This window comes from Bactrocera oleae, chromosome 5, assembly GCF_042242935.1.
Source record: "Bactrocera oleae isolate idBacOlea1 chromosome 5, idBacOlea1, whole genome shotgun sequence".
Classification (NCBI taxonomy): Eukaryota; Metazoa; Arthropoda; class Insecta; order Diptera; family Tephritidae; genus Bactrocera; species Bactrocera oleae.
In genome coordinates this window covers 5,062,973-5,089,719 of record NC_091539.1, presented here as the reverse complement: position 1 = coordinate 5,089,719, position 26,747 = coordinate 5,062,973, and the positions used below count along the sequence as shown (strand labels likewise).

Here is a 26,747-nt window from a genome sequence, read left to right as displayed (position 1 = left end):
CACAATGCTTGAACGATGTTCAAAAAATTCAAAAAAAAGTATCATTGGAAAGCAACAACGAATGAATTCAAATAAAATGCAAATCATATTAAACCGCCAGGCAAATAGCGCGAAAATGAATAGGAAGACAACAAATGTGTATGAAAAAATACAAAAAAGCAAACAATCGCTAATGGCGCGCACAACTTAAAGCGCCGCCCGTAATTTTATTGGCTTTGGCAAGACAACAAAAACAATGAAAAAGTTTACGGCAAGCAAGAAAACATTTGCAGCCAACTGAAAATCTGATTAAAATCAACAAAAAAGTTCAAACCTAAAGCAAGCCGCCGAATATATAAAAAGGAATGCGAATAAAAATTTGAAAAAATATTTGTCAGCACAAAAAATAATCAAAACAAAAAGTAAAAAAATCAACACACGTAAAACTTTCAGCGCAAATGAATAACTGCAAATGACAGGCTGTCTATGCGAGGTAAGCGAGCGTTGTGTGAGTAATTCTGTGTTGGAGGCGGAGTGAAGCGCAGATGAAAGAGTAGGAGAAGTCACAAAGCGAAATGAGACAAAATTAAATTAACGCAGCCAGTACGCTGAGCGAAAAGTAATAATTCGAGCATGCTTGAAGGGTAATAATAAGCGAGCTGGCATATAAAATAGTTGCGGAAATGTTTAATGAAATTAATACAGCAGTTAATTGTGAACAAAGTTTGTGCTTGATACCTGATTGAATGACTTTGGTAGTGCTTCAAAGCGTTTTAGTTCTAAACTAAAGAAAATTACAACAAAAATCGTTCAAAACTACAGACAATGTAAATGCTTAAATAAGCTTGATAATGATGTATAGCTGTTAAAAACGAAGTGTAGTGCTAATTAATTGTCGTACATGTAAAATATGATTGTTTGCTTTAAAAATTATGAGTTTTGCACATGCTTGAATATGCTTGTTGATGATTTATTGCACAAAATATAATATAACAATATAGCGAACAAAATTTTAACCTGTAAAATAACGCTACACACAGTTTTAAGAATAAATTTTATGTTTGCTTGCATACGATTGTTCGTTATTAATAGTGCTTAAAATTTAAATTTATTGAAAAGTAAGTACAATATTTACATAAATTGATTTAACAACAACGAATATGTGATTTTTGCGCATGCTTGAATATGCTTGACAAGCGAAAATACACCAACACATACAAGTATTTATTTCCTTTGGCATTTCTTGAAGTTTTTACACTTTTTGCTGCGTTTTCGCAATGCTTGAATATGCTTGATGTGCAAAAATAAATTACATTTGTTAAAAATTTACAGAGAAATACTATTTCAAATAGCATGTTATGACAGTTTTATATATTTTCTTGAGCTTTTACCAGGCTTGACAGCGTTCGCATAGTTGAGAAAGAAAATATTTTTCATCTATTATTTTTACAAAGCATCAAATGAAATTTTTATTCACCGTGTATTCCTACATGTTTTGCGCTTCAATGGCGTTCGCCAAAAATACGCGACCCGACAAATATGCCAAACAAGCAACCAAACAATCAACCAAGTTGGCTGTCAGTCAGCCAACCAACCAACCAGCCCAAAAAAAGCACATTTAAGCCACAACAAAAACACTAACCAAATGTAAGTGTTCATACGCTGTTGCCTAATAAATGCGCTGCGATGCGCATAGATATGTATTAGACACTGAAATAAGCAATAGCAACAACAAAAAATAACGAAAATTGGTAACTGTGCGCGCGAATTAAAAGCGACAAGTAAATATATAAGCCAAGCATGCAAGCAGCCAGGCAGTCAATAAGCTGAAAAATACGCAAACAAGCGCATATCAGCTTTTATGTGTGCGCGTGTGTGTGTGACGGCATATTTACATATACACACACTCATTTGCGCTTATCTGCTTGTCTGTTTGATAGCTCCAAATATTTATGTACATATATGTATTTTAAATAATTTAATTTAATTTTTTCCACCGAAATGTTGCTGGCGTGTGTATGCGTGTGTGTGCTTACAGCGCTGGCAATGAAGTGTACACATTTTTTACGTGCTCATACGTGCAACACCAGCAAATGTGCGAGTAAATTAAATTTTGCCAGCGTCATGGCAGACATCACAAACAAATATAAAAAATATATTAAAAAAATAATATAAAAAAAATATAAAAAATATAAAGAAAAAAAAATAAAAAAATATATTTAAAAAAATATAAAAAAATATACATAAAAAAATATAAAAATAATATAAAAAAATATAAAAAATTTAAACAAATGCAAAACAAGAAAAAACGTTACTGCGGCTGCACCAAAGCTATAATACCCACAACAAGTGCATTTCGTATAGCATCAAATGATATTAAAAGCTCTTTATCTTAATTTTAATCAATCAGTTTCTATGACAGCTATATGCTATAGTGATCCGATTTAAGGAATTTATTCGCATATTTTACTTTTGCTTTGGTTAATATTCCATGCCAAATTGCGTGAAGATATCTTCGCAAATAAAAAAGTTTCCCATACAAGGACTTGATTCTGAGCAAAACTGGCTAAATCGACTCTGCTCGTCACGCTGATAATTTATTTATATACTTTGTAGGGTCTTCGACTTTTCCTACTGAGTGTTACAAACTTCGTGGCAAGCTTCACTTACCCTGTTCAGTGCATAAAAAATGTGTAGGAGTAAATAAATATAGATGTACGAGTATATATGTTGGTATATGGCTGTATATAAGTAGTTAAAGCGCGCTGAAAACGAGAGTGAGCGCGCAATGTAAATAATTACGGTTAACAAACGCATACGCAGCTACAAACAAGTGAGTAAATAAGTATGCCTATATAATATATAGTTGTGCATGCTTATATACATATACAATATATATGTAATATTTATATATAGTTAACTGCTTTTTTTATGGCTGCCACACACTTGCTGTGCCGCTGAAAATGTGTACACACTCGTAAAAGGTGGCAGCACTAACGGTAGTAAACTATATACATACAATGTATTTACAACCATATAAACATATATAATTCGCTATATACCTACTTATAGCCACACTTAAGCGCTTATATATAGACGGCACACACATTTATGCTCGCATTTACACTTATCTGTCCGCGTGGGTGGTAGCTGAAGTGGTTGTCATGCGCAGAAACATGCACAGCATCCACACAGCTGCCGCCCAACCACCAACAAATGCTTTTGATTAACTTTTTTTTTGCTGCAAATATTTTCCAATGAAATTGTTTTTTTTTACTTGTTTCTATAAATTTTTTCACTTTTTCGCTTAAAGCTCAACAAAGTGGGTTGAGTGGCGTTAGTTTTGCTTTTTTGTTGTTGTTGGGGTCAAAATTTTTTAATGTAGTTGTGCTTTTTATGCGACAAAATTGTGTATACATGACTTTTGCTGTTATAAATAGGGGTACATGCTTGCACAGATAGTGGTGCCATATGGTTTTATGCATAGGTACGCGTGTGTGTGTGTGTCTGTGCATAAAGAGGCAGTACAAGCGCTACTAAGTAAAATTTGCGCTATGTGTACATGGATTTTTCATTTGGCGACAAGCGTAACAGTTAAATACGTATATTTTTTATGTAAAAAATATATTAATTATAAAATAAATTTTCTGCTGTGACTTTATTTATAATAAAAAAAATCACTTAATCCTCAATAAGTTTGACTAAAATTTAACTATCAATGAATTTTTACTTGATATTAAACAAAAAACTGTAAATTTTACAGCAAACTTAAGTACTATTTAAGCCATATAAAAAGCATACGATATAAAACTGTTCCCAGGTTTTTACAACTGTTCCCACTTTTGCAATTTCCTGCCTTTCGGCATTTTTATGAGTTTCTTACACTAAAATAATTAATTTCGAGTGCAATTTGTCTATAAAAAACTGTTCCCATCTCAATATTCATACATAGCTGCATATAATATGCATATAAAACTTTATATTACATTTTACATGCTTAATTTTTGCACTATTTCACTCACTTTTAAAGTAAATTATGCAATTCTGTTTTTTGCAGCCAAATATATAAATTCCTATGTGTGCCTATGTAACATATACACTTGCGCTATTTAAAATAGCAACTTTATGCACTTTATGTTTTCTTGCATTTTCCAACATTTGTTTTTGCTAACTATTTAATTATGCCACTCATTTCGTACGCTTCGCTACCGACCAAATTGTGCGCATTTACGCCATTAATTTACCTGAAAATAAATTGGCAATGCATTTTTTATCAGCTGCTATTCACATGCATATTTATTTATTTCCGCATTTATTTGTGCGATTTTTATGGCGCAAATGTTTGCTTGAAACTCTTGTTTATTTTTATTTTTAAAAAATTTTTTTTTTTTTTTTTTAATTTTTTTTATACGTTTTCTGTGGCTACAATGCTCTGCGTGGTTGCATTTAAATTTTTTTAACGTTTAATTAGCGAATGTTTTGCTGCTTTGAAGCATATACTTAGAAATGTGTAACTTTAACACAATATCCTTTTTAGATATAGCTGTCATACAAAGTGAGCGTTCCAACTCTAGTCTTTGTATGAAAAACTTTTTTATTTGAGCAGATATCTTCATGAAATTGGGCACGAATTATTTTCTCAGGCATTCCTAAAATGAAAAGGCATTCCCGAAGAAATTCTTCAGATCGTACAACTACAGCTTAAAGCTGCCAACTCAAGTATTTGTATGAAATATAAATTATTATCTCTGGCATCGCTACAATCTCCAAACATATTGTTCAGATCGGAACAGTATAGCATATAGCTGCCATGTAAACTGGTCGATCAAAATCAAAAAAAAGTTTTTTGCGTACCCTTTTATGCTATAAAAAATGCACCTGTATTATAGCTTCAGTGTACCCCGTGTTAACGTTTTTTTCTTTTTATAATTTTTTTTTTCACACATTAAAATTTTTTTGTTTTATATAATTAAAAAATTGTGTTACAAATTTTTGCTGGTAAATAAATTTATTAAAATATATGGTATTTTTGTTGAGCACTTTTATGTGCTTAGTATAGTAATTTTATGTTTATTAATTATTTTTAATTTTTATTAAAATTTTTTTACAAAATTTTTGTGAAAAAAAATTTTGTTTTGCTTGGAATTTAAAAAAAAAATGTTTAGTAATATATTATTGGTCACTTAACCCTTTTTTGTACAATAAATTATTTAAGTCATTATGTTTATCAAAATTTTTTTTTAAAGATTAATTTTCATCAAATTAATTTAAATAAATTGTATTGTAAAATTTTATAGCAATTTTTCTTTAATTATTTAAACAATTTGCCTGATTTACTTCATTTCACTTCACTCCTCTTTTTTCTAATTACTTTATCGCCATTTTCCGCGCTTTCCGCTCCGCCTTGCGCTCTTTGCCTACACTTGTGTGCATTTATTTGCACTATGTGTTGCATATTGCGCGCAATTAATTAAATTGCACGCCTTGTTGTTTGCATTTTTTGTTTGCTTATTTTCTATCACAACACTGCTGTTGTTTTTGTAATATTTTTATTTGCCGCCGGCGTGTTTTTATTAGTTAATTTAGCATGCGAAGTTTTTTGTCGTGTGTGATTTCTCACTTCCACGTGGACGAGCGTGTGTGTGTGCCTATTCGCGATGGCTTTTATGGCGCACAAACGAATAAAATTGCAGGAAAAAAGTTCACGCGCACTGTTGTTGTTATTGTTGCTGTCGTTCGCTGTATGTATATTAATTCGCCGGCACAGTCGTCATCACGCCATTTTGGACGCCGCCATCATTTACGCTCAATTGACAATAGTCCCTTTATGCCATTTCTGTGTCTCACACGTCCACACGTCCACTCGTGGCATGGCATTATTGGCTGGCCAGCCAGTCGGCCACTCGTGCAACACTCTTCACGCCCTGCCGCGGACGCGTTGATCGCTTTGTTTTTCGTTGTTTGTGTTGTTTTTTCAGCGTTTTTCGGTAAGTGCGCCTTTGTTCGGGCGCTCGTTTTGCTTCCTTTTGATTTTATTAACTCCTTCCTGCCGTAAATTGCTCGGCCTGCCGCGCACCGCGCCGCCCCGCATCCGCGCGCTGTCGTCCATTTGACATTTCACCCACTTGGCGCGCATTCATTTGAGCGCCTGTGATTTGCAATCAACTGATTGTCAAGTGTTGCCAGATTTTATTTGCTCACTCATTTGCCACTTGCGCGCGTTTTTACATTTTATTTTAATTCGTTTCAATTAAATTGATTGCAAATGTATTTGTTTGTGTTGATTTTAATTTAAAACTTACGCGTTCAGCACTTGCAACTTGTGAAATTCACGCGATTTTTTGCTCATCTGCGCTTTATGTGTGCTTATTGAGCATTTATTATGAAAAATTGTATGCAAAAATTTTGAAAGTCAAAAAAAAGAAATTTAAATGGCAAAAAATTAAATACAAAATTAAACAAAAATTTATCAGTTATTCAAAAATAATTTTAAAAATATATTTAAAACGGAGATATAAAAGAAAAATTAAACATAACAAACTAAGTAATACATTTTTAATAAAAATTATACATTTTTAATACTTGCTATATTTTTAAAAAATTTTTGCTTCGATTTTCCTCATCATAAGTTAGTTTTTAAAAATATACAAGCCTATGAAATAAAACTTGACAAAAAAATTTAAAGTTAAAAAAATAATGTTGAAAAATTTACCAAAATCAATTAAAATAAATTTTTGATGACATATATAACGAATGAATTTTACGAATCATGTTAAGTTAGTTTTTAAAAACTTAAAAGTTTATTAAACATATTGAAAATATTTAAGATATAAAACATTGAAAAAATATACCAACAAAAATTAAAAAAAAATTTTAAGATATAAAAAAAACTGAAAACGAGAATATAAAAAATAATTTAAAAAATAAAACTTAAAAAAATGTTATAAAAAATATTCAAATTTTTAACCCCTTTTATATCTTCAATTATTTATTGCAAATGCTTTTCGTAAAAATATATTTTTGAAAATGAAACTGAAATCTGTCTATAAGAATTTATAAATTGTTTTATTGCTTATTTTTAATTTTAGTAAGTTTTTTTAATCGATTTTTTACCATTTTTGAAATAAAAAAATAGTTTTTAATCCTTTTTGTATTTAAAATTATTTTTCGAAAAATAAAACAAAAACGAATTAAAGAATAAATTATAATTTTTCAATCTCTTTTATGCTTAAATTATTTATTAAACATTTTACACTACTATCATACTAATATATATGAAAAATAAATTTAAATCTGTTTAGAAATTTATAAATTGTAAAACTGCTACTTGTTTTTGCTAGCTTTTTTCAATAAAAATTTTTCCTAACCTCTTTTAAAATATTCAAAAATCTTTAATTTCGTGTTCATTTTTAAAAATATTCGTTTTTGCAAGTTTTTCAACAATTTTTTTTAAACCCTTTTATATATATTTTTTTGATTTTACGTTCGTTTTTAATTAAATTTAATTTTTGTCTAATATTTAAAATTAAAAGTTGTTATTTTTTTATTTTCTTAAATTTTTGTTTTAATTTTTCATACAAAAAGTTTGCTTAAATCAATTTCATAATTTTTTTATAAGAAACATTCTTTGTGAAAATTTATTATTTTTCATTTTGGCGACCTAAAATTTTGTTGGCAATAAAAAGTTTTGTTTTGGAAAAATATTAAATTAAAATGTTAAAATATTAATTAATTAAAAACATAAAAATGTGCAACATTTTTTTATGGAGATTTTCTAATAAAATTTTAAAAAAAATTAAATACATACATCAATGTAATTTTTTTTCCATAAAACACTTTTTTACATTTAATAAATTTGTTTTGTATTTTTCAATTTAAATTTAGATAAAAAGATATTTTAGTTTTTCTTAAATTAAAAAAAATTCGGTTTTGAAAAAAATGCAAAAAATTGTATTTGAAAATATATAAAAAAATTTATGGAAGTTGGTTCAATATTTATTATAATAAAAAAGTACCTTTTCTAAAAAAAGTTAAAAAAAATCTACTTCAAAAATATATGTAAATATGTATTTTTTTAAAATTAATTTACTATTTTTAATGAAAATATTTTTTGTTATGTTTTTTTTTTTGTAATTATTTTTGTTAATTATTTTTAAAGTTTTTATTTTATAATATAATATCGTATAATTATTGCAAATTTAATTTTTAGAGTTAGAAAATTTTAAATATCCAATTTCCCAAAATAAATTAATCCCTCAAGTCCCAATTGCATATCATAAAATGCCACACATTTATTTTCACAGTTTTTATCACACGTCATCATAACGGCTTACTTATATGCGCACAATTTGATTTTTCCACTTTAGTGCCTCTTTGTTGCATGCATGTGCATAATTCACTCGAAAACTTCACAAAATTCGCCACTTGTGCATTCACAACTATATTTTAAATAAATAAAAGGCACTTTTTCTGCATATTTATTGCCACTTGCGTTTGTATTTTTTTTGTTGCCCACACGGCAGCTTGTGTGATTTTTCGCACAATAATCATCACCAACAGCCGTGGCAATGAAAATTCGCAATTTTTATTTATTTTTGTTCAACTTTGCCGCACTTGCCACTTTGGCGTGTTTTTTTTATATATTTTATTGTGCTTTTGGTTTCACTTTTTATGGCATCAGAGTCATGCTGTAATTTCCATAAAACAAGTAAATAATTTTTTATTATTTTTTTTCATTTTGGTAAAAATAAAAAGCACAGAGAATGCTTTGTTGATATTCGATAGGTAAGGTGCGAACTGCAGCGCTACAAGTTATGAAATAGACATATGGCTAAAAATGTAAAAGAATAAAAAGTAACTTAAATAAAAAAATTATTATCCGCATAAAATAAAAATAAAAAAAAAAAATTAAAAAATATTAATTATACGATTTAAAAAAACTTCGCTTGTATATTAAAAAAAATATTTTCAATATAAAATAAATTTGAGATTTAAAAAAAAAAATTTTACTTAAAAAAAATTCTAGTATTTTCTAGTAATTTTATTTTTTTCTTACATATTTTAATAAAATAAGTTAAATACAAATTTAATTAATAAAAATAACTTTCAATTAAAAAATCAGATTTTTATGAAAATATTAAAAAATATGTTCTATATTTTTTGCATAAAAGCTTGCAACAAAATTTCATTTCAATAAAAAATAATTTTTACTATTTAACGCTGTAAAAAATTGTTAAAAAAATAATTTTCAGATTTTTCCAAAAAGTTTTCAAAATATAAAAATATTCAAAAAAAAAAAAAATTATACAAAAATCGTTAAAACATTTGAAAAACCATAAAAAAAAACTAAAATTTTAATTAATATTTATTCAAAAAAATTTCAATTTTAATTAAAAATGTAGAGATTAGTTTAAAACAAGAAAAAAACATTAACTTACTTAGCACCGAAGCTATCATACCCTTTACATATACAAAAGATTGCTTACAAGAACCTCATTTTTATCGCTCAGTTTGCATGGCAGCTATAAGCCAAGTTTAGAGTACAAAAAATTTCAATTTAAAAAAAATATTAACGAAAATTTCTTTAGAACTTTTTTTCGAATTTCTATATTTTTTACTTTTGTTTTGTAAAAATTCATATTATACTTATATACAATATATTTTTTAGTAATTAAAAAAGCATGTTTGTTATCGCAAGCAATAATTATTAACTTATTATCGCTGACAGCTAATAACAATACATATTGCAACACATAAAAATCTTTTTATAACCAAATATAGTTTTTGTTGTAAAAATCACAATCGCTAAACATAACAATTATATGCTTATCACATGCAACATGCCACTCAATTCATTAAAATTGTCATACGAATCACAGAGTTCAGAGTTCAAAATGCGCAGCGAGCAAGGCAGACCGTGCGTCTCCCATGAGAACGTGCAACAGCACGATTTATAACGTATTTTGAACTGCGCGTTGACAGTTTTTTCGAAATTGACAAAATTTCGGTGAAAAGAAAAATCAAACGTAAAGAAAAGTAAAAAAAAGTACAAAAAAATCCAAAAAACTTTCAAAATTACAAAAAAAATATATAAAAAATTCAAAAAAATATAGCCAAATGTAAAAAAAAAAAATACAATAAAAAAATTTTAAATGTTGCACTCATGTTGACAAGCTCGTAAATCATTTTACACAGCCGTTGTTTTCACAGCAGCAGCTTGCCACAAAAAGTGCAACGTGCAGCGCAATAAAGCCGACCAACAGGCGCATTGATCTTGTGAAGATCGCTCAAGCGCTGATAAGATGCCAAACAGCCTGTTGAACAGCGCTAGCCCACCCTAATTACATGTAACAGCCAAGCAATTGCGTTGCCTACACACTTACACATGTACCTATATATTCAACACATGTGTGTGTGTGTGTATTTATGTGCTGCTTTCCATTGTATGTGTTTATCTATACGAAACGGCAGACACGTCTTCGCTCAGTGTCATCTTTGCGTGCTTGTCTTTTTGATTTATATCACTTGACCCCTGTACGGACCTTATCAGTCGGCTTTAGACCCCCAAAAAATAAGCGTAACAAGCGCAAAGAAATATATATTTTTAAAAATTTGTTAATCAAAACGTGTTAAGTTTGTGAAAAAATGTATATTTTTGGTGACATAAAATCTTTTATTAGAATTTTGCGAAAAATATATTATTCATGCGAATGCGTACAAAAGTCAAATTTATATCAGTTTAATAATTTAAAATATCTGTTTGCTTACATATGTATGTCTTGAATTTTGTTAAACAATTTTAAGGTTAAAAAAACTAAAATTTAAAATTAAATAAAAAATGGTAATAAATAAATAACAAAAAAATTATATAAAAACAAACATTTTCTTACTGAACACTTTAACAGTAGAAATTATACGGAAAATGAATAGTAAATAATTAAAAGTAATACTAAAAACCAAATTAAATAAAAATTAATAACCAAAAATAATTTATATAATATAAAAAAATTAATAGATGAAAAAAACTATAGTAATAAAATAAAAAAATTAATTAAAATATGACATTAAAAAACAATAAATAAAAAAATTAAAATATTTATTAAAAAAAATATATAAAAATTAATATATAAATAAAAATAAGAATATAAATAAAAAAATTTAAAAAAAAATAATATAATTAAAAAATAATATAATTAAAAAAATTTAAATAAATTTAAAAACAATTAATCACACATTTTAAAAAAATTAATAAAACTGGAATTTAAAAATATATTTTTATTTAGTTATGTATTATCTCGAATTTTATTAAAGTATTGTATAATAAAAATAAAATTTTAAAAATACTTAAAATATTGTGAAATAAAAATAATATTTATAAAAAATGTGTCAATAAATAAAATGAAAATGGTTGTAATTAAAAATAAAACAAAATCCTAATACCAAAAAAATAATCAAAAATTATAATGAGAAATAACTAGCTAGAAATAATACTAATAAAATAAAAATTACAATAATTAAGTTAAATAATAAAAAAAAATTAAAAAATGAAAAGTGAAAATTATTTAAAAAAATATATGTAAAAATTTTAAAAGTTAATAAAATGTAAAAAAATAAATAAAAAATTTTTAAATAAATAATAATAAAAAAAAATTAATAAATAAATAACAATAACAAAATAAATAAAGAAATAAAAATATATAAACAGTCCAAATTATTAATTGAAAAAAGCAAACAAATAACAAAAAATTTAAAAAAATTTAAAAAATAATAAAAAATAAATATTTGAAAATAAAAATAATATAAATAACTAAAAATAATTTAAATGAAAGTTAAAACAAAAATACTAATTTCAAAAACATAATCAGAATAATTAAAAAAATTAAATATATATTTACTTAAACGTTTATTAAGAAACAAAAAACTTAAACAAAAAAATAACAAAAAATTGAATAAATAAAAAATTAAAAATTAATATTGTATAACAAAATATGTTAAAAAGACAGTGTAAAAAAAAATTCAATCGACAACTTCATCGACTGCAATTTGTAGGCGTTCTCACTGTCATTACAAGCTATTATACCGGGCGCCGCAAATATTTCGTGCAATACACATACTCAATTACATGTCTACATAAGTGTGTATGAACCTCACTCTCACTTTTAACTGCTGCTTGCGCCATAATTATTATTAATTTTCACCTTACAACCACTAACTATAGCAAGCGTCTGTCAGCAGCGCCCAAAATGTGTACGTGCCACATATAGATATTCGTACATATGTACATATGTATGTGCATTTTCGAAGTAATGCTGATCATTATCATTATCGCCAACTTGCCTTAGCACTACTAACGATAAGTAGGCACAAGCACACATACCATACATACATATATATTTTTCACCTTTGCCTTGCCTTATTGCCACATTTCGCTTTCATTTCAACTTCACTTTGCTAAACGCAACATTTATATGCGCATATATGTATATATATATGTGATCTAAGTATATATATCCACGCTGCGCTGTTATTGCGCGCATTTAAGCATAATTTATTGTCTTTTATTTTGTTTACTTTGTTAATTAGCTGTATTTTGCTGATGTCTTTGGCGTCTTCATTGCCATTATGAGTATTATTGTTGTTATAGTCATAAATATTGCAGCTGCATTTGGCCGTTTTAGCTAGCGTATGCACGGCAACGCTAAGTAGACATGCGTGCGGTCACTATAAAATATATATATTTGTAGCGAAGCTGTGGCGACGCTGCAATTATGTATTTTATTGTTGCCACATATCCTTTGGAGGTAGCATTTTGTGGTGCATCCTTTTTCGAGTGTGTATATTATTACTTTTTTTTAACTTATTATTGTTCCAAGCAATACTCGGTTTGGTGGCACGCCCACGAGTCCTGCGAGTGAAAAATGGCTTTATATTTCTGCTATCCATATATGTGTAGTTATGTGTGTATATTATTAAATCATTTACTTACCGCTCGTATTTGTCCGCCTACAAAAATACCACATTATTTATGTGCTAATTATGTTCCTAGATTTTTTCCTTTTCTTTCGTTAATTTGAAGAATTTTTTCTTTGTATTTCTTTTATTTAAATTTTTTTTTTAGTTTGTTGCAAGTACTTTTTGAATTTAAAATCATATCTGCTTACACATTTGTAGTATATTTTTGCAAAAGCCTGCCGAGAATTATGAGATTTCACGTTTACAGCTTTTAAACTGTTATTTCATACGTTTTACATGTGTGTTTGTAACTCTCAAACGGTTCATAAATAATTTTTTATAATAATCTTACTTGGTGCGCAAAACATTTTATATTCTACGATTCAAGCATTGCACATTTGTAGCACTTACGTTACTATTTCATTCGTTTGACATGCGCGTATGTAATTTTCAAACGGTTTATGAATAATTTTTTATAATAATCAGAGTTTTTCATCTGGCACCGCATTTTATACTCCACATTCGGTAAGTTTATCTTTTACCATATGCTTGAGTATAAAAATTATGCAGTGGAGTCTGCACTCATAAAATTTTTTATTTCATTTATATGAAATGCTGAACAAAAACGCTGAAACAGCTTGAGCCCAGATTTAGTGGCTCTTTCTCTTGCTTACTATCAAAATATTTGGTATTGGATCTGAAAATTATGGTACTGTAGCAGTTGCCAATATTTAGGAATCCACTTTTAGACCGCTTCTTTCTTTTAGCGACATATTTAAGCTTGTGCTCACACGCTCATGTTTATAAAACTCATGCTCATGTAAGTAAACTTGCTACAAAAACTAATTCAAATAGGTGCAGCTTATGTAGGAATAATAAAGAAAACAAAGTCTTGCAGGACCTAGTGTGAACCTACTTTATTCTCAAGTAGTGCTGCTGATATTAGTAGTCAATTTACATATAAATTGTTACCAATACCAAAACGTTTATACTTATTCAAAAATTTCTCGTTTTTTTCCTGTATTATTGCCTTTCTTGTTGCCATTTTTTCATATCTCAAACATCTTATCGCCACAATATTTAAATGCGTTGCCAATTTCCTGCTTCCTCACATACATTATTTGTCAAATAAATTTTTGCATATCTGCCTACGTTTGCCGCTGAAATTGCCGCTAAATTATCGCTGATAAAAATCCAATAAAATTGCAGCTGTTGCGATAAGCGTTGTGCAATTGCCAAACTTAAAATTTTTTTTGTGCAGAAAACTACAATATATTAAAAAAAAACATTCTATATAGTGAACTTCATTGTAATACAGCAAAATTTGCATTACGCCCTTTTGGCACTGACACAAACGCAAATTATTGTCAAGCGTAGCAACAATTTAAACGCTGGCGAATCTGCATAACGAAAATACGCAGCGCATGCAACCCTACAGTTTCGAGAATCACTTATATTGCTGAGCCTTGGCTAAACCTTTTTCTGCTGTGCGTCATTTCAGTTGCAATTTAGCAAGTAGTCAACGGGTATGTGAACAATCGAACGTCAAAAATAAAATACAATAAAGGTGCGACGCCAATTTCCGTTCACAACAATCATGTGCGTGCGATCAGTTAGTGATCGTTTGACCGCCGCGTTGCAGATAATTCCCATCAATCTATATACAGCGCAGTTTTAATTTAATCTTTCGGACTGTATGCAGAATTTTGTGGCTTTTTGCTGCAATGAAAGCGTCAACCGTTCGACGGCTGCTGAACGCACAGTACCTACGTTCAATGTACGAACCCGCAGCGCTAACGCAGTTTGACAACTATAAACAGCGACGCTGCTGTCCCTTACAATTTTTGATGTTTTTGACAAAGTCTTGAGTGAATTTCAAATAGTCGAAAAACAAAGTAAGCATTTGCTTTCAACAAGTGCAACTGTTTGCTTTTGTTGTTGCGCGCTTTGTACACTCTTTTTGTTGTGGCGCAAACGGCAGGTGCAATTTCGAAAACGGTAGGTAAATAAAAACGCCGCTGACCGACATATATTTGGTGCCATTGTTTGGTAAAGAAAATTTCAGCAGTTAAAAACATAATAAAAATTGACTAAGCCACTCAATGTCTGCTGATCTTTTGGTCGTACCAAGTGATTGATCACTTCATTTATGAGCGCATTGCCTTCAACTTGGCGTGTATTCGAAATTTGGTCAAGAGCTGCACAGTTATCCTCAAGCACAGCTGTATTAGCAGAGTTTGTTAACTGATGGCATAGAAAAGGTTTATAGTGATCTTGTCAGCACGCTAATCAACATGAGTACTGCTTACAAAGTGATCTATCAAGCGACCACCATGAATTGCATTGTTGTAGCGTTTTGTGTATTTGATTAGAACGTTTTCGTTAAGGCTGACGAATAATTGTCTTACGTCGACTAAATATTTTGATCAGTTTCAAGCGATCACAGGCTTCATCGATATGTGCATTTGCAGATTTCTTACTGATCACTAAACTGTGAAAGACAATTTTCTCATAGGCAGAAAAAGGTGCTCTGAGCATCAACAAAATAACAGCCAAGAGTCTCTTCTTCACATTACAGTTCCATGACTGATCAAAGTGATCGCGATTGTCTCATAATCTATGCAAAATTCAACTAAGCGCTGGTTGTACTTTTAAAATTGGGACAAAAGATTGTTCTTAAACTTTTTTGCAGATACTTAAATGATGCAACTAACAATTTGTTAAAGAATATTTAAATTTTAAAGATCACTGATCTTTGCGTTGAAGTAGATTACTGTTTTGACTATTCAAAAGTTGTATATGAACGCTGGTTTTCAACTTAAGCGTTGTAGAAGCTTATTGCAATTAAATTTTATATAATTGAAGGCGTAAAACTTTAACACGATCACAGATCCTCAGGCTCAAGTAGTTCGCATAGAAATTTTTAGCGCCACAAAACTTGTGTAGAGCGCTTTAAATACCGAAAAAATACAGCGAGGAACGCGTTCACGATTATTTTTTCTGTTATGAGCGCCTAGAGTTTAGTGATCTTACAGTTGTTGTAGATCGCTTAGAGCTGCAAAGAATTTAAGAAGGCGTTTGTTATATATATTTTAAGTGCTTAAATATTGTTTGGTTGAGATATATAGAATATATAAACTTGTAAGAGCTTTCGAAGTGAACAGTGATCATGTGATCTTGAAAATTTCAGTTAGACAAAGCGGCTTATGAAACGCTAAGGATCATTACTGAGTTGGAAATTAAGACCTTAGACATAAGCATAGCACAAAAATGTCATTTCTGTGAAAAGATTTAGTTCTTGTTATTTTACTTTTAAAGATCAGTGATCTTTCAGTGCAATGCGAAGGTTTATAATGGTTTGTAGTTTATAGAAAGCTTTAAACAAACGTTTCAAAATATCTTAAAAGCTTCAATATGCAATATTTAAATTTAAGGTATATAAATTGAGCAAAATAATCACTGAACGTGTAAGCTTCAAAACCAGCTCTCTGCAGTAATCTTCAGTAATTAAATTTAGTTGCGCAAATTTTACACACTAAAGCCTGCAATTACATTGCAATTGCCTATATACTTGTAGTTGCAATAACTTGAAATTTATTACTACATTCAAGCTTTTTTATAATTTTATGACTTTCTCGTTTACTACTGCTCCCTAAAAATTATGATTTGCATATTTTAAACGCCCATCATGTTGCAACTATTTTCCCGCGCTACACTGTCACTTGTCATACCAACCATATTTACATAGATAATTGTCAAAACGTAGGTGGTCCTTGCGACCAAGCCAGTCAGCAAAGCCTACAACTACAAGTTGAACGCCTGGAATTTCAATGTCATTTTTGATATACAGAAAAACGGGCCAAATAAATAATTTTGCATTGTAGCAATATAGAAATGCATATAAAAATAATATGTAATGGCGATTGACGCTTACGCTTGATGAATGTTTAGAGACAGCGTTGATGGGCGGGCGAACGGTCGAACTGACAATCAGCAAACGTCGTTAGGGAGTTTGAATTAATCGCGAAATAATGTTTGTGCTTACTAGAGCTGTTAGAATTATGTTTTTATAATATTTAATTTTGATGGTGGACAGTGCATGTGTTAACCCAGTAGGAAATTGTTGGCGTTCGAACTGTCAATTTGACAGCCCAGCTAACAGCTGTCAAACTGTAGCATAAAAAGGATTTTGCAGTGTTAACTTTTGCAATTTTGGTGCATATTAATGCGTTAGGTTCGCTAAAAACTATATTTGGACAGAAAAATGAGCAGCTAATAAGTTTGCTTTTCAATATTTACGTTGAATTTTTACATTTTGTTTTGGAAAATTTTACAAGCATGTTGCCGCATGCACATTTAAAATATTTTGAAGCATGCTTAAAAAAAATTTTGTGCAAAAGGAAAAATTCGTAATTTTTTATGCCACTCCTTTCCTACCGGGTCACTACGCAGCAATTTGGCTGACATTGTCATACACCACCTACCAAGCTGTGTTGAATACTCGCATATTTGGTATGCAATAATGGTTGTTGGAACGCTGTGGCTGTGCGTTTGTGTGCATTTATTCGCAATACATACGCAGACAGGACGCGCTGCAGCACGTGACTGGCATTTGAAGTGGGCGCAGATTAGTTTTTGTTTATGAAGCAGAATTAAGATGAATGAGCAAACGTGCGGCAAGTGAAGATGTGCGGCGAGCGCATGTCAGTTGCCTTTTTTTTAAATAATTTACTTTGGACATGCAGCACAATGAAGTCGACGAAAATTAAATTTTAAAATATTGCAAAATTTTTGTATTATTTAAAAATTTTTTTTTCAAATTTTTTTATATATATAAATTTTTGTTTTTGGTTTGACAAATTTCAACTTTTGGCTGAAATTTAAGTTGCTTGCTTATAATCAAAATAATATATGCTGCTTAATGACAAATTAATATGCAACGAAAGTCGCTAGAAAATTTTGCCGCTGAAATTTTGAAATTTTGCATGAATATTTATAAAGGTGCGCGAAAGGACTCAAAAAAAAAAACCTTACAAAAAAATTAATTCACCATGTTTAATGCATTGCCTATTTTTATATAAATGCCAAAAGGCGCGTAAAAAAAGTGTTTTGCGCAAAAAGTGAAATGCCACAAACGGCAACATTCTTGCAACGCTTGTCTCGCTTGCGCTGTATGTGTTGCAAATGCCAACAAATTGTGCGACGAATGATGTCATATTTGGTAAATGTGTATAAATATGTTGCAGACGCACGCGCACAGCCACAGGCATAATAATAAGAACATATAAAACAAAACAAAAAAAATTATGAAAAAAATTGCAGACACACGCATACGCACAGTAAAGTAAAAGACAATAAAACTGTTAACGTCTGCAAACCGACTGCCACAACAATAAAAGCAGCAACAACAACATATAATACTTGTAGCAACCGATCCCGCGCACAGGACAATTGAAATGTGCAACACGCAAGGGCAACACAGCAATGTGGCGCAAAAAAGAACAAAACTCGCAGCTTGTTAACAAGCCATCAACAAGACGTACACGCAGGTAGATATGCGTGTTTGTGCGTGTGACGCTAGGCGGCAAATCAATATAAAAACCTAAAACTCAAAAAATAAATATATAAGCGCACAAAAACATCAACTCGGAGGCGCCTCCTTATTGGCATTTTTGTGTTGCGGCTGTTGTTGCTGCTATTGTCGTTGTTGTTTTGGCGGCAGCGCTAGCAGCCTAGCTGCTCACTTGCCATGTTGCAGCGCATTTCGCTGTCGGCGCTTGCAGCTTCTGCTTGTTCGGCGCGCTAATCTGGTGTTGCACGTATTTTGTATGAGTCAAAATTGCAAAGCACAACAACAGCAACAAGACATGTCATGAAAAGTATTTCAATAAAAAGTGTTGCGCTCATGTTGGCATACTTTTTTTGGCGCATTCCGTTTGCGTATGAAAATGTGGCAACACAATATATTAGTAAATTACAAGTAGGCAGCAAAAGTTCGTGATAGGTCAGAAAGGCTATTTTTAAATGAAAATTAGAAACAAATATATAATTTTTTTCAGTTTTAAATACAGTTTTAAATACTTGTTTTTACCATAAAATGATCATTTGAACATCACTTGAGCGCAATCTTGGTTTAAAATGTAGTAGAACGGCTTATAATATGAAATGATCGGTGATCGTGCCACTGCTTTTGCTTTAAAAAATCATTTTTAAAAAGCCAAAATGTACATGCATTCACTCAAAACCATTCCAAAAGATTTTTATAAACTTTAAAATAATTTTTTACAAAAAATGTTCAGTGATAGTGCCATCGAATATTGCTACAAAAACAACTTTTATCATGAAATCAATATTGCACCAGCTCATAATGTTTATAGGAGCATCACTTGATCATAATCATGTGTTAAATCACGTATAACTGTTTTCAATTTAAAATGATCAGTGATCTTGCCAACGCTTATCCCTGCAAAAATCATTTTTAATATGTCAGAATGTCCTATGTCACTCGGAGCCAATACAAAAAATTTGTATACGCTTTAAAATATTTTTTTTTTTACATGTATTTGCATGCATCAGCGATCGTGCCACCAAAATATGTAGCAGTTAAACTAAAACACATTTCTGACGATCTGACACTTTATGTATCTACTGATTATTTAGTGTTCTTGATTGTCTCAGCTTAAGTAAATTTTATTAATAACTATTGTGAGACAACATGACAACTCAGCCCATCCAGATTTAAGAAATAGTTCACAAAATTGACCTTCGCATACCAGATCACCAATTCCTTTAAGTGAACTTTTACTGATCGTATGCTTTTATAGTAACAAAATATAATATTACACATTAAAATTTGCAACATAAAATATGTGAAAGCCGTCAGTTGATCGGTAATTTTGTTGCTTAAAATTAAAAAAAAAATTTTTTTTTAAAGTAACCTAACAACCAAAAATCTTTGGATACGATCGCTAGGTACTTAACACGTTAAATTTCACAAAAATATTTTATACTTCGTTATTCTAGTTCTATCAATACTATATGATGTGTTCTTCAGAAAAAGTTCCTATATCGCACCAAATTGCTCGAAAAGCTGAACACAAGATCACTTGATTCTCTAAGTGATCGCGCATTGATCGTTGTACTTTAGATTAGAATGTATATGGATTACTAAAATAATAGCATAACAAATTTTAAAGACTGTCTGCAAAGAGTTAGCCATAAATGGGTTTAAAACAGAGTGATCGTGTGGTGATCTTGCCATATCGAATTTAAGCGCCGGTCTGTTTAAATGAAACAATTCTAATTTTAAGTAATTTGCACTTTTAAGAGCCTCATTTAAACACAATTTCAGGATTTGATGAACTCAAGGGTGGAAAAAATTGTGATTGTGTCAAGTTTTGATTTTCAGAATCAACAAAAAATTTTCCTGTAAAGTAAAATATTTTAACTCAAAGTGATGCTCAGCTCGTATTTGAAGGAAAAAAATATCTGATCCTCGGTTTCCAAAAGTAAGTTCGAGCGACACTTTTGTGAACGCATTAGCTGTCAAAATTCGACTTTACGCTCTAAATACCTCCGATGGCAAGTGATCTTGCACCCAAATGAAGTTAAACAATCAACTTTTTCCGCGCTGTGTAGCAGAAGATCACCACCAACCAACCTGTGCAGCGCTGAAAATAAAGATGCAGACCGAGTACTTCGAGTAAGCGCCTACAGCATAGCAAAAAAAGGGTCAAAAAAACTAAGACAGACTGCAGCTAGTTAACTGGCCAACACGATACACCAACAGACAGACAGACAGACAGACGGACCTACAGCAAACGCAGCAGCAGCTAGGCAGCAGAGAAGCGCGCGGTTGCGATCGAGCGCCAGACTCATGAATCAAATTTAACGAACTAACTGCGCGTGCAGCACAAATGATGACAACGGCAACAAAAGCAACAAGCGCAACAACAACCACAATGCACGACTGATGGCAGCCAACAAACGAGCCATCATCAACATCGGCAACAGCAGCAGCATCACTTGGAGGAGTAGTTAGTTACTCGGCAACTAGGTTGCACCGTTGGCCGGCTAACTGGCGCTACGGCGCGTCGCAAATGGCCCGCCCAGTTGACGTTCGCTGGGACACAGATTTATGCGCGCTCTTCTGACTGTATGTGTGTGTGTGTGTGTGTGGTAATGCTCGACTCTGGTTGTTGTTGTGTTGCTGCTGAGGGTGATGTGGCTGATGATTATGAATGAGTTGTTGGGCTGTGAATGATGCTGCTGCCTGCTGCCGTTGCTCAGCAATATATATTTGTTGTTGTTATTCGATTTTTTGTGCTTGTGGCTGCATATGATTTGTGGCGACTTGCGTCCAGCAAAAAAGAAAATTTTATAATAAGAAACAAATAATGTCAGCCCACATAAATTTTAGCTTTCAATAGCTTGAATTATGATTTTTGGTGCAGAATTTTTGATTTTTAAAATTTTTTTTAAATTTTCAATTTTTTTTTCCGTGAACAGTCTTTGCTTTTCACTTTTGGCGCAGTAGTGTTTAAGGCACAGTTTTGAAATATTTATGTTGGCAAAGTTATTCAATACAACTGGTTGAAGTAAATCTATATTTAAATAATATGGAGTAATTTCGATTTAGGAGGAATTTTGAAAATATGGTGCAAAGAATAAAATTTGGACGAAGAAAAAATTTGGATTTTTGAAAAATCAAAAAATTAAGTTGTAATTTTGACTAAAAAAAGATTTGGATATTTAAGAAAAAACTAAAAAAAATGTAACCTGAGCAAAAAACATGGATATTTTTAAAAAAATTTTGTTTCCAAAAACATATAATTTTTGGCATTTTTCAATAATATCGAATTTCGAATAAATACATTTTATTCATTGAAAAAGTTATATTACACTTTTATAATGTTTGTTCTCGAATTTGAAAGAAAATTGAAAATAAATTTTTTATTTAAAATGTTTACTTAAAAAAACTTTTAACTTACTAAAAACCTCTCCACTGATGATAATAAATTATTTAAATAAATAAAAAAGATTTTTGCTTTCTTTTAAAGTTTTAAATAACATTTTTTCTATAAGGAGCATTTTTTTAATTTTCACCGGTAAGAAAACTATTTTCAAAATAAAAAATATCAAATGAATTTAACTCACTAAAAATTACGAAAATTATTCGCTAAAAAAATTTTAATTTTTAAATTTTGTATGAAATATACTATTGAAAGAAAAATTTTTTAAAAAATATTTTCCAAAAAATTCATGAAAATTCAATCAAATTTTTTTTTTAATTTTTCTTATATATTTTTCTAAGTGTATTTACAACACTGCCGCTTAATATCACTCTCATTATTGTTGTTGTCAGCCCTACATGCTGCCGCTGCACAGAACGATTGAGTGATTGCTGCCCAAAGTTATAATTTTCATATTTGTTGTAAATGGGCGGCTTTGCGCAAGCGCCAGTCCATAGTCACAACGAAGAGGCAGCCACATAGGGCTTTTAGGCAACAAACACGCTTTTGAAGGTTTGTGTGTCAGGTTTATGATGAACTTGCAACATGCAGCTCAAATAAAAATGTTTGCTTTCGGATTTAATGGTTTGTTGGTTTTTCGGACGACGAGTGCCTACAGCGCACACACACACACACACGCACACAGACAGCAGCATGCAGCTGTGAGCAGCAACATTAGTGCGATCAGCCCACATAATGACCGCTGGCTAGCTAGCTATACTAACGCTCTAACCGTTCAACCTCTACCTTGCAACTTGTTGTTGCTCTATTTGAAGCAGCAGACCTGTGTGGCATGCCTCTTGTTGGTGGCAACAAGCTAAAATGCGCTTGTTGTTGTTGTTATTATTGCCTTTATGTGGTGGCAATTTTCGACTTGGCAACTTTTACTTGGCTCATTGTTGCCGTTGTTGTTGCTGTTATTATTATTGCGGTTACCGCTGCAGCCAATTTCAATTTAGTTTGCTGCAAGCGAGACATAAACGTCGTTGGCGTCTTGGGTGAAAATTTGTAAATTCGAATGGTATGCTACCTTGTGTGTGTGTGTGTGTATTTGTGGCGCCAAGCGGAGGCGCCACTTGATGAGCGGAAAAATAAACCGAAATTGAATGAGTTTTTGTTGGTCACATTATGCAGCATGCGCTATTTGTTGTTATTGTTGTTGTATGCATAAAGTGAATGTCTTCATTGCCCAGTTTGTGCTTGTAAAATTTTGTGAATTTTTCACCACAGTTAGCTCGCATCTTTTGTGGTTGAGGTTAACTTTGTAATTACTTTGCTATTTTCGAAATTTTTAAGATGATTGATAAAATTTTAATATTTTTAATTTTTTTTCTTCCAGGCAAATGTTTCCTCAAATGAAATTTCGTGTTTCGGGTCTGGACGCCAAGGCGAAATATATTTTGCTCTTGGATATCGTAGCAGCGGACGATTACCGTTACAAGTTTCACAACAGGTGAGTGTTTACTTAAAAAAAAATATAATAAAAAATAAGTTAAATAGAAAAAAATTTTTTTTTATGTTTTAAAATTTCCAAAAATTTAGTAGTAATCATAAAACAAAAACAAAAACGGTAACTTCGGTTGCATCGAAGCTATAATACCCTTCACAAATACAAAAGTTCCTAACAAGAATTTGATTCCAATAGCTCAGTTTGTATGGCAGCTATATGCTATAGTAGTCCGATATCGGCCTTTCCGACAAATGAGCAGCTAATTAGTTAAGGAAAGGACAGGTGCCAAATTTCAGATCGATAGCTTAAAAACTAAGAGACTATATCTATAGTTCGTATATATACAGACAGATGGACATGGCTAAATCAACTCAGCTCGTCATGCTGATCACTTATGTATATATTTTATAGTGTCTCCGGCATTGCCTTCTGGTTGGCAAACTTGATATACACGCTTAAAGGGGTATAAATATATATAAATATTGAAATTAAAAATATCTTTGCTAAAAAAATTTGGTTAAATACATTCAACATTTTTTTTTTATTTTTTCACAAATTCAAAATTGTTTAAAAATCCTTAAAAATTTGTGCAATAGTTTGAAACAAATTTTATTTTATTGTGTATATTTTTTTTAACAGAATCAGTGTATAAAAAATTGTAGCTATAGTAAAGAAAAATTTAAAAATTAATATCGCTAAAATTAAAAAAAATATATTTTTTCAATTTGTAAAGTTTAAATTTTGTATATAAAATAAAATATTTTCTACATTTTTGCAAAAACAAAGTATTTTTAATTTTATATCAAAAGCAAACTTTTTTAAAAAAAATATTTTTAGTTTGAAAATTTTTTATTATATTTTTATTACCATTTTGACAAAATTATGATTGAAATTTACACTCACATAAATTAGATTAAAAAAAAAACTTAAATAAAAAAAGTAATTTATTTTCATTTCCAAAAGTTCAAACTTCTTATAAAGAAATTATAGTTTTTTTAGAAAGTTTACATTTTTTCAGAAAAAATTAATTTTTATATAAATATTGTTTTATAAAAAGTTCAAAAATAAATGTTGTCAAATTATTTTACTTTCAATACTTTTAATAATTTTGTTTTCCATATATTCAACAATTTTTTATTTAGGCTTAGAAAAATATTGAATATCTGCTAAAACTAAAATTTGTTGTATGTTTTTTTAAATATTTTTCTAAAATCTATTCGAAAATTTTAAAATTAAAAAAAAAATTGTTGTTTTTGTAATTGTGCTTTTTTGGTTTTTTCCAGCAATGTTTTTGAAAAATCTATATTTTTGTAGTTTTTATTATAAAATTTTCCTTAAAATAAATTGCCACTTAAAATATTAATTATCATCATTTTTATTAAAAAAAAATTGTTTAATGTATAAAATATTATTATTTTCTTTGCAGCCGCTGGATGATCGCCGGCAAAGCGGATCCGGAAATGCCAAAACGCATGTACATCCATCCCGATTCGCCGACCACCGGCGAACAGTGGATGCAGAAGGTCGTCTCATTTCACAAATTAAAATTGACCAACAATATTAGTGATAAACATGGATTTGTAAGTACTGTACGTCTTCTCTGTTTACCGAAAATTTCATGACAAAACAAAAACAAAACAAAAAAAATTTATAAAATGCCCCAAAGTCGCGTTATTTTCGATGTTGAAAACAGAAAATGGCCGCCATACTGCTGTTCGCAAGCGCAAAAACAAGTTTGGTAAAAAAATAAAAAATTCTCTCAATCTCAAATTTACTGCATAAAATGGAAGTACAAACAAAAATGAAAGGCAATTAATTGAAATTAGATTGTGACACATTTGGGCTGAATAATGAGTGTGGAGTTTAATTAATGGCATATAGAGTGTCATTATGTCGCGTATTATGGCGGCGGAAGAGACTTTGAAGATAAATAAAAATTTAAAAAAAAATTTAAAAAAATTAAAACAAAATTAATTAAAAAGTTTTATTGGAAAAAATTAGAAAAAAAACTTTTCTCATAAATAAATATTAAAATTTTCAAAAACAAAAAAAATATTTCCAAATTTTAAACAAAAAAGTGTATTAAATTAACTTAAAAAACTATAAGTAATTGCGAAAACTAGAAAAAAAATTTAAAAGCTTTTAATCTGAATCTAAACAAAAAAGATTATCTCAAAATTTACAAAAAAATTTTAGAGTTAAAGGCTAAGAAAAGATTTTACATTTTCCAAAAAATATAACAAAACTTTATTCAAGAATTTTCGAACATCAAAAAAAATTTAAAAAAAAATTTCTCAAAATAAATAGTAAAAATAAAAATAAAATTTCAAAAATTTTAAATAATTTTCAATCAAAAATTACTTTTAATAGTTTCAAAAAAATTTCATAACTTTTTCCACAAATTTTTGTTATGTAAGGCGTCGATTTTAAATTGAGAGAATTTTTTATTGGCTCATTTAAAAATCTCTACATTAACAATTAATTTTCATATACCCACACATACTTATAATATGTCTATGTAAAACAAATTGCAAGTGACTGTAGCTATTTTTTAATTTTAACTTTCTTACCACCAATATTCAAACTTTATATCAATACTTTTTTATTAAATTCTCTGCTGGCAAACGCCATCTCTGAGCGAAGCGCTGCCGCTCATCAATCGCCGCCTTTGAACGGCGCCATTTTTGTCGGCAACTTCAAACATTTTACCGCTAACAAAGCGTCGCTTATGCTCTTACGCTTTAGCTATACCTTGTTGTTGCTGCACAGACAGCTTATTTATTGGCGAGCGTTTAAAATGTCTACACAACAACAACAATAAGGAGCTAAGCAAACATAAAGTAGCAATTGTGTTGCTAAAAATACAAAAACAAAAAATTGATTTACAAAGAAAAAAAGAACGTTTGTCTACTATTGCACCGCCACTGGCTGTGCTTGCCACACAACATGCCGCATGCGGTTTTAGTGTTTTTAATAGCGACGGTAACCATTCATTTGGTGATAACTGTCGTTACATGTCGATTGGCGATATTTATGCTGTTGTTGTTAACCAACGTTGGACGAAAACTGGCTGCAAAGCTGTTTGCACGGTAGCGGAAGTTAGAGCGCGGCTTGCGAAGTGGAATTTTTTTTAGTGTTTTACACTTAGCAAAACGAGTTATGTTGTTGGATTTAAGTTTCACATTTTTCTGAACTTTTGGAACGTTTTTCTTCTATAATCGTTTCGCTTGTTGCCTCTTTAAGCTCGACGAGATATTTCCCTACACCAATTGATTCTTCATTCGTTTCACAGATGTTTCAGGAAATGGAAAATCCTGCTTTTAACAAGTGAAACTCTCACTCTGTTGCTTGCTTTT

General features: G+C 30.2%; 1 protein-coding gene and 1 long non-coding RNA gene across 4 annotated transcripts in view; one reads left to right on the top strand and one right to left on the bottom strand.

Moving 5' to 3' along the window:
- bi (T-box transcription factor bifid) overlaps positions 1-26,747 on the top strand; it is a 244,184-nt gene that overhangs the window by 97,491 nt on the left and 119,946 nt on the right. For 2 of the 3 annotated variants that reach the window (XM_070109745.1, XM_070109743.1), the window contains exons 3-4: positions 23,281-23,394; positions 24,818-24,980. In XM_070109745.1, the coding sequence (XP_069965846.1) occupies positions 23,281-23,394; positions 24,818-24,980 (277 nt within the window). The remainder of the gene's footprint in view (positions 1-23,280; positions 23,395-24,817; positions 24,981-26,747) is intronic. The other variant, XM_070109744.1, reaches the window with a different exon arrangement.
- On the bottom strand, positions 12,716-13,085 carry LOC118680325 (uncharacterized). The gene is made up of 2 exons (XR_004975859.2): positions 12,965-13,085; positions 12,716-12,883 (listed from the first exon to the last, which is right to left on the bottom strand). It is a non-coding gene; the product is annotated as an uncharacterized lncRNA (long non-coding RNA).